Here is a 13,060-nt window from a genome sequence, read left to right on the forward strand (position 1 = left end):
AATACGTACCTCTCCGCTAACTACTTAACACCTAGCTATGCTACTTTTTTAAATTAATCAATTAATTGGTACCACAGTTTATATAACAGTTAACCTCGCACGTAATTGAAACAATTCCTTTTAAAATGACTTTATTTTTTTTTATTTCGGTCAAATAATACAGTTTGTCCGCTGTCGAAAAGTTTTTTTCATTGAAATATGAAAATGCCTTAGAATTAAAATTAGTATTTGTATATGTTTGCTTTCGACATTGTCTGTGTTTTCTAAAATATGCTTCATTATATAACATAAAGATATATAGTATAGTAGGAATGGAAGTTGGGAAAAATGTGTTTTTGAAACCAAAATCATATAAATATGCGAATCAATGTACTTAGCTGTGTTTTATAAGAACAAAGTATACCATCTAACTGACGCAATATAACTTTTTTTGTTATGATGCCTTGATGCCTTGATTGTGCAGCGTGAATGATGTGCTGAATTTAAGCAAAATATTTTCAACATTGTGAAAATAAAAAATATATTTATGTATGAGTGTACACAAAGGCATATTTAACATGTAAAAAGTACTTTGAGCTAACTGCAAAAACAAAAAACGAAAATAAAAACAGGCAAACATCTTATTTAAGGAAATAGTTGCTTATGCATTGCTCTCTTTTGCTGTTGTTGGTATGTGTGTATACATATATATTAATAAACTTACTGTATAAGTAACTAATTAATGCTACTAAACAATAAACAATTTTTTTTTGTTTTTTATTATAATTACGCCGGCTAGTGTTACTTCTTACCCGGTTATTTTTCTGCTTGTTTCTTTTGATTTATTTATTATTACCCAACAGCTCTACAGCTAAGACACTGAAAAATGTTCATTAGCACATTCTTTTCACTTCATTTCACATGCAAAAATTACTATTGTCCTCAGCTGTTAGGCAAATTTTTTATATGATTTTAGGATATATACTTTTGCAGTGTGGTTATTGTTGTTGGTGTTTCTAGAGGTTGTACAATTTGCACTTCATAAAATTTCCCTTTTCATGCCATCGTTGAATTTTTTTTTACTTCTTTCTCACTTTTACTTCCTTATATAGGTCATGCTTAAAATAATCACTATTTAAATAACTTTTCTTCTTTATAATAATTATCATGTACGCTTTTTTTTTACTAACATTCTGAATTGCCATGCTGTTGTGTTTTTTATTATTGGATGCTGCGCAAACGCCAAAAACATTGTAAGTATATGCGCTTGTCATTGTTAGCGGTTCCATTAATTGCTTGGCTTTCGATTTCTGTCTCTTTTCTTTGTTTTCTATACCTACATACAAAATTTTTTCGCGCCACCAAAATGTTTTAATATGCATAAATATTATAATAATTGTTTTTGTTTGTTGCATGTGGTTGGTTGTTATTGTTATTTTGTTGTAATAGTTGTAGTAGTACTAGTATGTGGTTGCTGCTATTTCATGAAAATCTATAGTACTTTTTTTTTTAATAATATAAACGCTGTGTTACAATATTTATTGCATTACGTAAATCGTTCAAACTTGCTGCTGGCTGTTTTGTTTGCGCTTCTCATTTATGTATAAACTGATATAAACATGTGTTGTTTTTTTTTTAGTTGTGGTTTCTGTTATTATATCTTTCTTTGTTAAAATAAAATTGTAGAAAAACGTTAATTGGATTTTTGTAAACAAATGCTACGATGATGCGTCGTCATTGTAAAGCACTTTTTAACCGTCGTGCTTTCTTTTCTTTCCCCGAGCCTGCGGTTCCTCCTCCTCTGTTAACAAAAAAAAAAGTGATTAAGATTTGCATTTATGCTTTTTAGCATTGTTCTCTGCACGAGGGTACTCACCAGCAGCGCCATCAGCGGTAGCGGTATTATTTGCTTCAGCGGTTTCTGCTTTTGCTGCGGCGGAATTGGATGACGATTTTTCCTTGCCTGCTTTACCCTTAGCAGACGCATTTCCCCCCTCTCCCTCGCCATCCTCATCACTATCATCGTCATCGGTGTCCTCAAATTCGTCTTCGGCTGCGTTCTCTTCATCCCATTCGGAGTTATCCTCTTCCAGATCTTCATTATACACCTATGAGGAACAAATTTCATTGAAAATTCTGTATGAATCAAATATATATTTAATGTTTGCTCACCTCCGATAACGAGACGTCAGTTGTGGATACGTAAGAGCTGGCATAGTCCTCCTCATCACAGGAATCTGCAACAAAACAAGCACAAAGTTCATTAATTAATTAAAATATGAACGTAACAGTTTATAAATGCTTACAAAAAGTGGCATTTGCCAGATTAAGTATCGCTAAAAACCAATAGAGTATAAGAGCAAAAGGCAATGGCGGTGCATTCGCCGTTTCAGCATCTAAGTTGTTGCTGACACCGTCGCCGGCTGTTCGCTTCGCCACTATTGCATCTGTGGACTGAGATGCCGTGGATAGCTTATCACAGTTAGATTTTGTTGCTACATCTTTCAATTTTATTTCCTTCAACAACTCATCTAAGTCATCAACTTCGTCAATAGTATTTTGATTTTTCGCAGTAGCAGCGTTGCCCTGAAGCTGTTTCTTAGCCTTTAAACGCTGCTCAAACTTTTCCAACTCATCCAAATCAATATCAATACCATTTAAACAAAACGCTTTTTGCGTGTCTGAAAATGTTGGTAGTTGGTATGAGCTTTTTGTTGTTTTTGCGTTTTCAATTTAGTCTATTATGAGCGTGAGTGTGCAGTTAAATATGATTACTAATGAAAATGACCCTATGAGGAATGTCTCGCCTAGTAGATTTCATGATTTTACTTTCAGCTATCAGCAAAAACATTAAATTAATGAATTTCTACAGTTATACGAGTACTTTGTATGTGAAAATTAGTACAGCAGACTAGTGTTACCACTCTTCAAAAATTTTGAAAATCTTTAACAGAAATATTTCTGTAATTAATTAATGAATTTTCATAGAATTAATAATCAATGAGATTTTACAAGTTAAACTGGCTACTACTTTTTTCATTCACAATTCCTTACAAATCCTATATTTAAGTGTACCTTCTATACGTTGCTTAAATTCCAGTTCGTATTTATTTTTGAAAATTTTACTGCACTTACCTTCTTCCTCGCCATCATCGTCACCATCATCTTCGCCATCGTTGCCGTTAACCTCATCATCATCATCTTCTGAAGGCGCTTCCACATCGTTCGCATCAAAACTACAGCAATTAAAAATATGGTCAAACATTATATGTAAAAACACAATAAATTAATGTCATGTCGTCAACTTACCCATCCAGGAATTTCAAAGATTTCAACATTTCGAAAATCTTCTCACGATAATTATCAATTTGTGTTGCTTCGTTATTAAACAAATCCAAAACGGCGAGTTGTTTGAATTCCTCTAATGGTTTCAGTGTTTCCAGATCCTTAATTTTATTGCCCGACAGGTTAAGGTATTGTAATTTGGGGCTTGTAGTCAAGTAGTTGAGGCCATTTGATATTCTACAATAAAAGCGTAATATATATATATATATATATATGTATTTTTAAGTTTTCCAAATAAAAGTTTTGAAATTACCTGTTATCGGAAAGTTCGAGTTTCTTCAGATTGGGCAACTTGGGGAAACCTTTTAGTGTGGTTAAACCAACATTGATTAAGCTCAACGATTCGAGCGCAGTGTATTCATCTGTAAGGCCCACAATACTTGTACTCCGGCAATTATCCAGATTTAAATCTGTGATCTGAAATGAAAAAATGCATATAAAATTAAAACTATATATATATATATTTTTGCGTACTTTGTAACTGAAATTCAGCATAAAAATTCAAAAGTAGAAAATAAACGCAAAAATCCAACACATTCGCAATTTTTCATAGCATACTAGAAATGGTAGGCAGCAAGAAATGCGCCGAAAAAGGAAATACAAAAAAAAAAAAATAACAAAGGAAACATGAAAAGCGCGCTGTTGCAAACATTGCGCACATACAGCTGTGTTTCAATGCCAAAACGTGCCACTAACATTTCTGTAAAACGGACAAAAAAAGAAAAGAAAAACAAAATAAATATAAAAAAAAAAAGGAAAAAATTCAAAGAACGATTGATGTTCCATCCACACAGTGTTGCATTCAGCACACCAATTACGTTTGCTTTGAATGTGGGTGAATTGAGAAGCAAAATGTGGTATGGCGAAAGCGAATGTTATAACTAATTTTGCCCCAAATAGCCCCAATGCAGCAGGCGCAACAAAGATGAAAATAGTTGCACTCGAGCAAGCGTTCATAAATGACCGACCGATCGCCTATAGTGCGTCACGTTGTGAGTGTGTGAACGCAGAATATACAACAAATGAAACACAGAGGGTAAAAAAAAAAGAGCAGCGCAAGAGGAAAATCGATTATGGCAAGAAAAGAAAACTGCAGCAACCTGTCGACATTTTTATCAAATGCAACGCTATATGGACAATATTTAAAGCAAATACAACCATAAAATAACAATGAGAATGCCTACAACCAGTAAAAAAAAAAAGGTAACAAATATACTCAAGATAAGTTGGTAATGCAAATCAAGAGTTTATGTAATTCTACAAAGAATGTATGAAGGTATTCCGATATCGCCAAACCAACAAAAACCAAGATGGCAGCGAATATGGAGTATACGGCGAATTGCGCAGAAGAAAGAATGGCGGAAACTGTGAGATACACACAGCATGCCATACATACATACAAACATATCTATAAGCGAAGCAAACTATTCGAAAAAAAGAAATGTCAAGCTATTTTGTTACAATAACAAGAAATTGCGTATAGCAAATTTAACAGTGCAACAGTAGTTGGCATGTTGTCATTAGCATTGAATAACACACAAACCAGCATACATACATTATTTTATTTGTGTACATGTAAATATTATACACTAGTTGTTGCTTCCGTTCTCCCAATACAAGCAATTTGCAACACCACCACCACCAATTATCTGTTTCGACATAAATTTTAAACTTGGCGGCGTTATGCTGCAACTTGGTGTACCGCCATACGGTGGATCCATAGATAGGAATTAACGTTGTGGTAAAGTGAAGCCTGATAAATAAAAATGAAGCGTTAAGCTTTTTTTCTCTCTAAAACTACAAACCACCGCGCAAGTATTAAGGGGCACCACCTTAGCGCAGGACTTCGTTATACTGGTCTTTACTTCTAGTGTCGCCAAGGGGCGCAAATGTTATTATTTTGCTTAGCATTAGGTGTATTAGTATGATTTAGTGAAATCTCACTAAAAAGGCAATAAATGTTACAATAATCTGACCTTTGTCTTGTTCGTTCGCTTTGGGTGCACAGTAGCTATAATACCCTTCACAGGTGCAGGAAAAGATGTGCGCAGAATTTCAGATCGATATCTCAAAAACTGAGGGATTATTTCCGCCTGTTATTTTTTTTTTTATATAAAAAAATGTAGCTTATGAAATATGTGATCTTGAGCAGAGTTAGCTGTATTTAAACTTCAAAGACACTACTAATTTGGCGTGGAGTCAGATCTATGTATATGTATGTACATATGTATATATTTGCTAAACGAAGATCTAGAGTATGAAATATTTCAGAGAATTGCTGAACTATTAAAATATAGGCTAATTATTAGCTTCAAGAGATTCAGTTGTCCACCACTAGCAGATAATTTAATGCTTACCATATTAACTTTAATTGGTTGAACGAGATTTGAAATTTCTATAGGTACACAACCAATACATACAGTCATTTAAGTGTGTGCCATTGTGTATAATGCTCTTAAATTATCGCATGGGTAAACCTAACCTTATGAATTTTGTTAACGTTACTTATATCTTCATTATCTGGTGCAAATTTACGTTTTAGTTTTTAGTCAAAGGCACTGGATAACCAAATTATTTTAAAAAATAAACAAATGCCGCCATCAACGCAAGAATGGCAGTGCTTTATACGTGACTACAATGGCAACCCTCGGGCAGCCTAATGCGTTGTTACTGCTAAAAAGGTAATATTCACATATGCCTAAACAATGTACGCCCTGTATGTGTACATGTATACATGGCTACACGTGTGTGCGTTTGCGGTTCCACACGCGCGTTTATTTGTATGTTCAGTGCACATTGATGGTAGATTAATTTTTTCGAGACAAACTAATTTCCTTTGATATAAGTTCGATCCGTGTTGCTGCCGATGTTGGTGACGGAAGACCATATGATAAAAAACCATATTCTCTGTACACCCTGTGCTGATATTTGGGGACATGCACCCAATGTCTAACCCTTCCGACAACCTGCTGTTGCAGTCACTATGCGATTTTCTTATAAAAGTATAAATGGGGATGCCAAAGCGTGACTAAAACAAAGGGAGGGCGGCAAAGACAAACGCACATAACATACATATGTACTTATATTATATAGTATATTAGCGCACACAGGAACTTGGCGTTACTTTGGACGAAACAAAATATAAGGTTGGAAATGAATACACTAACAAAAAGGCTAGGAAATAAATATTACCGCGTGAGCTATTACAAAGAGCAATAAACATACAAAATTATTAATTAATTTCAAAAATGCTTACCTGATTCGCTTTGCGTGCGCGTCTTTCCAGTTCTATTCTCTTTTCCATTTTATATTTTTATTTTTTGATTTTACTTCTAATGCACTCGTCTTTTACTTTTTCACTAGTAATTCTCAGCTGCTGTTGCAATTCCAGCTCCTTTTTAATGAAACAATTACACACTTGAGTTTTAAGATTTTCCAAATTACTACGTTGATATTATCAAATGCAGCTTCTTGTTGCGCTTATTGCTTTTTCTGGTTATTAACAAATTAAAATTTCAATGTTAAGCACTGTCACACACCGTGTAGTCGACTTGAAAATCTGAATGTTGTGCTCCTTTGCTGCTGCTACTGCTGTTGGCTTTCCTATAGTTGTTTTCTCCCCCACACACACACGCGCTGCGCTGCGTTAACTGCCAAGACGGGTGTATGCGCCAATAAAACAAAATGCAAAAAAGAAGCACCAAAAGCAGTTGTCGACCGCTGTTGCTGTTACTGTAGTCGTCGTTGTTGTTGTTATAATAGCTATTGACTCGCCTTTCCTCCTGTACTCTACTCTGTGTTCTTCTGGCGGTCGTCGTCGTAGGCTTTGTAGGCTCTATATTTGCTTTCGCCTGCCTATGCGCGTTGTAATCTATTGCAAATTTTGCGTTAACGTAATAATTCACTTCTTTTACTTAACAAACACACAAACAAACTTTGCTTACCTGTACAATAACCACTGCCGCTTTATAGTAAAACAATTTGTACGCTATTTCTTTAGCAAACTAAATATGCTAGCTTAACATGCAAACACTGAGCGCTTCACAAATTTTTCTGGCGCTTAATCAGCTGCATCAGGACTTTTGCCTGTTTTACAAGATATTTTCTATATGAAAATTCAACTTGAAACTTATCTGCACTTTTCCACGCTTTTCTACTACTGTTGGCTGCTGCTTCTTTTGATTTGCCTTTTCGTCGCTTCGTATGTTCGCAATTAAATCGCCGCGCACAGGGCTGCCAATAATAATTGAATTCGCCTGCGACTTTCAGTTGATTTTTTGTCGCAATATATTATGAAACTAGTTGTAATATAATGACAATTTGAGGTTATATTTTCCAATTTATTTAAGTTACATAATAAAGCAGCAATTCCTTGTTTATTTGCAAAGTAAATATAAAATATATGATTGTTTTATTTTCTATTTGATTTGTATGGAAAGGTAAGTTGCCACTTAAAATGAAATACAATATATATGTAATCATATTATTTTAATGGGTTTCTATACAACATGTAGCACATATGAAAAAGTGTAACATTTAAGTTATAAAACACCGCCTTATGTGTATACCAACCTATAAAATTTGTATTTCATTACAAAATACGCTGTGCATGGCAACTCTTCTTCTATTCGCTTTAGTTTCCTTCAACTCGTGCGATACGACAAATAATTAACACACACACAACCGCATATGTGCGTTTTCAATGGTCGCGCGGTCGTGTCAGTTGATTGTTTTTTTATGCTACATCTTAATATTCATATTCATTTTTCAACTTTTCATTTCACATCGTTTCATTTCGCATTGATTCAATTTTTTTAGTAAAAGCTGCGTAATATTAGGCGCTTATACCTGCCACACTCAATTTTCTCCAGATTTGTTTTTTTGTCCAAACATTACATAACATTTATTGTTGTTGGTAAGCTAAATTTGGTTTTTAATGTCATAGGCGTTTTTCAAAATTTCTCTTAACCTAAAAACCGCTAATTTCATATGCATTTGTTCCGGTTCTGAAGAAAGTGATTTTGGCGCAAATTACGTTTTTGCTTCAATTTCATTTCTTTTACGTTTGTTCCACCATTGGAATTTGTTTCATTATCGCAATTTCTCTTCTGTTTTGCTTGTTCCATTATTGCGGATTGTTTTTGCTCATTTGTTCTTTTTCTTTCCGGCGAAAATTTCGCGAGCGTGTTCAACGAGATAGTTGAAGGCAGGGTTGCTTTGAGTAGTTATAGTTTTTAACCTTACATAACAACTTTTACAAAGAGTTTTAACGCATAATGCAAATTCAAATTTGAATTTAAATATTTTATAAATGGATTTGTATGTATTGTTGCATTTTTAGTAGTATTTTTGACAATGAACGTAGAAATTGGTGTTAAGCATTATGTTTTCAACTCCTAAATATATCCAGTGATAATTTTTAGTTAGCGCTTTATGTCACTTGCTGCCCTAGCAGTGTTGTCAGATTTTTATATACAGGTTTTCTCTAACAAAAATAGAGTAATATTTATTTTGCTATGATCTATCGCTTTTGCGAAAAGCAGCATACTTTTTCTACATACACCAAATGCAGTTTAAATTCCTGTTTAAGATTTTTTTCGCACAAATAATCTAACCGCATTTTTGCTGCACAAGTCAAATGCAGTTTTAATCTCGGTTTAAGACTTTTTCTCACAAACCAGCTAACCTCATTTTAGAACCATGTATACCATATATTATATTTACTTGCCTTAGTTAAACTGCACACTTTCCCAGCTGTAAATAAAACACTCAATTTTTTTTGTATTTTTTTGTAATTAAATCAGTTACAAATAATTCTTTTTTACTGATTCTACGCGCAGGTGTCCATCTTTATTTTTTCTTTATTTCTGTTTTATGCTTTAACATTTATTATTAATATATATTCTTTATTTTTAATACGCTGCATGTTTTGTATTTAATTTCTTTTAAGTATTAAGATTGTTTTCTTTTCTTTATTCTTTACTTAGTTTAGTCATTTAGCAACAGTTAACATTTAGAATTACTTTTGTGTGTGTCCGTTTGTCATTTTCATTTTGGTTTTTTTTTGGTTTTTGTTTTTAAATTGGCTAATCAATGTACTGTTATTACAATAGTTAATAATAATTACGTAATAATTAATGCTAATTTAGAGATTTCCTTGTTTCAGTTTATTTGACATTTTACACATCAGTGACCGTTACTTTTTGCATAAAAGCTCAGCGTCCTCACTACTTATCTATTGTTCTGCTGTAATTTTTTATATAATTTTTTTTTTTTGTAATTTTTCGTTTCATTTAACATTTTTGTTTGTTAGTTTATTTAACAATATATTTTATCAGCAGAATTCTGTCATTTTCAAAAAATTGTGTGTGTCTTCAGCTCTGTTTAACACATACAGTTAATTTTGCCTGTTTCTTTAGCATTTTTTTATCAACTTTTCTCGTGTCTTTTTTGTAAACACTACTACACTACTATTTTCAATAACATTCGTTTGTTTGCTATTTACAGCGATTCGCTCATTTACCTACTGTTGTATGTACTAGTTGATGCGAACACAGCTTCATACTTAATTGAGCAAAAGATTGACAAATCAGTTAAGTCTCTCGTCTCATAGACTTCTTTGTAGCTTTTTGTTAATATTTAATTTGTTTTGTTTGTTTTATGATTTATTAAACACTTGTAATTAATATGCTACTGCGCCAAAAACTATCACTTCAAGTACAAGGTAATAGTATTTTTTTAATTTGGAAAAAAAATTGCATTTCGAATTTTTATTAATTTCAATTTATTTTTTAATTTTATTCATTTAAAGCTTTTAATTCAACACTTAATAAAATCATTTAAGTATTATTTCTTGACTTGACCAACTGACACATTATACTTGTTACTACATACACATTTTTAATAACAAATCATTTTGCGCGCTTAATGCAATCAATAACTGTTAAATTTGTTTAAATCGTTCTTTGCTAATTTTTGTTATTAAATAAATTTTTTTAATAATTTTTTTTCATAATAACAACATGTATTTGTGCTCACGCTGTTTGTGTCACGCTTTTTAAATTTATTTTTTAATTAAATTTTTTTTTATAATAATACTTTCTCTCTTGTAAGTCTGCTATTAGTGACAGGCACAATCTCATGCAAAAAACATTTTTCTAATTTGCGTAATTTTATACAATATTCGTTATTTATTAGCTACAACTACATCCGCAGCCATGCTATTGCCAAAATGCGGCTAAAATACTCATAAGAAACTAATATTTAATATTAAAAATGCAGCAACAAACTTTAATTTCATTTAATTACTTTAAACTAAATACAAAATTAATACCCTAAATTGGTACTACAACATATGCAGGCTTTAATACAATATATTAAAAACTTTGTACGAAAATCAATAATCTGGCAGCCACCTGTTGCCGTATACTTCAGCATAGTCATTCGTGACTAGCACCGTTTCTTTTTTAAGCTCGTTCCGCCGGAAACAACGCGTGCATTAATAAAGTGCTCAAAAAAATTAAATTATCGTTAATTAAAGTGTTAAATTACCGCTAATTAAAGTGTTAAAAGTTAAGTTAATGCTGTTTAACGCATGTGCAAACAAGTTAACATAAGGTAAGCGCACAGACCAAATCGTTAGCATAAGCAGCGCAATTGGTTAAATATTTCCAACTGCTCATCTATGCTAGTTAGCTTATTTGTTAATTTTCAGCAGTAGCAGCGATGTGATAAATTTTTGCACAAAAAGCTAAATTAACACAAAGTATTGTCAAATATTGCAGTGAATAATACGATTACTTTGTTTGTATAATACGATTATCATTAAAATAATTCAGTAATATATGTTTAAAGCCATGGCCAATTACGAATTCTCTTGCAGCGTATCTATGCTCTACACTTTCTTCTTTGATTTTTGTATGCTTGTTTATTTTACTAATTCTAATAGTTTACAAAACACTACGCATATTTTATTAACTCGCCTGTCATTTTCTTTAAAACAAACAGCAAAATTTTGCCCGAATAGTCCAATGTTTTACTTTATACTTTTTAATTTGAAACCGCCAGTGTAAATGCTTAAGCATAATAATGTGAACGTAACCAAAAGCTGTAGGTTAAATAACAGGGTGGTGGCAAGGAGTAATATTTTATATCAGATTTAATTTTCAATCATAATATGGAAAATGTAAAAAATAATAATTTTCAAAATATCTTTTTGCAAAGTATTTTTAAATCTTAATAAATGAAAAATAATCAAATAAATATCTTTTATTCTTAAAATAATATTTGCATAGAAAATACCAATCTGTGCATATTTATAAATCTTAATAAATGCAAAATAAATAAATAATCCAATTTTAACTAAAAAATTGAAATAAATTTTGTCATGTAGACATTCAAAAATTATGTGAGCAATTAAATTCATATTTCATATTGTTGTTTTATTACAAAATTTTCTACATAACAAAAATTATGTAAATAATACAAGTCAGATCGTAGATAAAAACTTAAAATATAAAAAGCCACCCTGATAATATAATAATTTTTTTGAAATATTACTTTTTTCATATTTGCATTCGATCATACAAATTTTATGTATTTGCGACAATAATATTAACGGAATTCCCCTAAGCTACCTTACAAGTAAAAACACACACCAACATTTTTTTGTTTGTTTGTGGTAAATAATTTTTTTACGCTAAAGTTAAAAAATTGTGTCAACATTTTCCTCAAACCCTGCACTTTCAAGTTTTAACTGTCCTATATAAATTAATTGCTTGATATTTCGGTACTTCCTGTGTATAACGGTATTTTCACAGAGTGCTTCTGTGCAACAAATGCTTTGCTGCAACCAACAGCTGACTTTGGCGATATTAATCATTTCCTTTTGATCGTATTTTGGCGTCAGTTACAGCAAATTTTTAATTTGTTTAATAAAATCTGTGCGAGTTTGCTTCAAAAGTGTGTCGTTTTTGGTGTTATAAATAATAATAGTAAAGTGCTTGTGTCTTTAAATGCAAATCTTATATTTTGTTCGTTTAGTATTCGCTTCTTGGAAAAATTTGCATCTTACAATTATTAAGCGTTAGTGTAAGTGAAGACTGCGTAAAAAGTTTTAAAACGTGATTTAATCTTAAATTTAACCGAATATTAACCGTGAAAAACATCCGTTTTAACGAAATTTAAAGAAAATTTGTTTTTTTCTGATGCATAATAATTTCAATGCCACATCGGTTGTGTGAAAGGTAAGGAGCATCAAGCAGCGTCTATTTATGCGGCTCCAAATTTATTATTTGCATATTTTAATGAGAATTTGAATATTGGAATTTAAAATGGATGTCACTGTGTAAGAAGGTGTAAAAATCTGTAGTCCATACTTGAAAGTGCAACGGTTCCTCCATTATATGTATTTTTATTCTACGTATGTTTGTACACACATACATACATTAATATATTTATATTTTTTTATATTTTGCTAGGCGCTTATTACGTTTCTTGTTCGTTATGCAATGTTACCGCTAGTTATTGTTAATGATAAACGTTTTACTGCAATTACTTACATACATACATAAATACAACTATTGAATATCGTATTTAATACACAATTACAAATAATACTCGTTACTTTGTTACTATTAGGTTGTTTAGTACTTTCATCGATTTACTATAGTTTTTTTTTAATTTAAAGTACAGGTAATACGTATTTTATTGAAATTTACGTAGAATATTCCCTGTG

At 31.8% G+C, this 13,060-nt stretch overlaps 1 protein-coding gene across 3 annotated transcripts; it reads right to left on the reverse strand.

Moving 5' to 3' along the window:
* Nucleotides 1-118: 118 nt before the first annotated feature.
* Mapmodulin (acidic leucine-rich nuclear phosphoprotein 32 mapmodulin) lies at nucleotides 119-7,525 on the reverse strand. Of its 3 annotated transcripts, XM_014241467.3 has the most exons (10): nucleotides 7,269-7,525; nucleotides 6,864-7,195; nucleotides 6,581-6,718; nucleotides 3,578-3,741; nucleotides 3,289-3,501; nucleotides 3,115-3,215; nucleotides 2,286-2,660; nucleotides 2,152-2,216; nucleotides 1,856-2,087; nucleotides 119-1,780 (listed from the first exon to the last, which is right to left on the reverse strand). In XM_014241467.3, exons 3-10 carry the CDS (start codon nucleotides 6,626-6,628, stop codon nucleotides 1,731-1,733), a joined length of 1,248 nt encoding a protein of 415 aa, XP_014096942.1. In that variant the 5' UTR covers nucleotides 6,629-6,718; nucleotides 6,864-7,195; nucleotides 7,269-7,525; the 3' UTR covers nucleotides 119-1,730. The 3 variants fall into 3 exon arrangements, with proteins under 3 accessions (XP_014096942.1, XP_069964034.1, XP_036219216.1); XM_070107933.1 differs by lacking the exon at nucleotides 2,286-2,660 and having other exon boundaries at nucleotides 6,581-7,195; nucleotides 7,269-7,507; XM_036363323.2 differs by lacking the exons at nucleotides 6,581-6,718; nucleotides 6,864-7,195; nucleotides 7,269-7,525 and adding an exon at nucleotides 3,799-3,834.
* Between the last annotated feature and the right edge of the window lie 5,535 nt (nucleotides 7,526-13,060).

This window comes from Bactrocera oleae, chromosome 4 (assembly GCF_042242935.1).
Source record: "Bactrocera oleae isolate idBacOlea1 chromosome 4, idBacOlea1, whole genome shotgun sequence".
Lineage (NCBI taxonomy): Eukaryota > Metazoa > Arthropoda > Insecta > Diptera > Tephritidae > Bactrocera > Bactrocera oleae.

What these genes read in the sequence shown, in the direction of transcription:
- Mapmodulin (XM_014241467.3), bottom strand. Translation starts at nt 6,628, where the DNA reads ATGGAAAAGAGAATAGAACTGGAAAGACGCGCACGCAAAGCGAATCAG. An exon ending in CTCGAACTTTCCGATAACAG is followed by an intron (nt 3,502 to 3,577) that starts GTAATTTCAAAA and finishes CTTTTATTGTAG; the next exon opens with AATATCAAATGGCCTCAACT. An exon ending in TCTTTGAAATTCCTGGATGG is followed by an intron (nt 3,216 to 3,288) that starts GTAAGTTGACGA and finishes TAATTGCTGTAG; the next exon opens with TTTTGATGCGAACGATGTGG.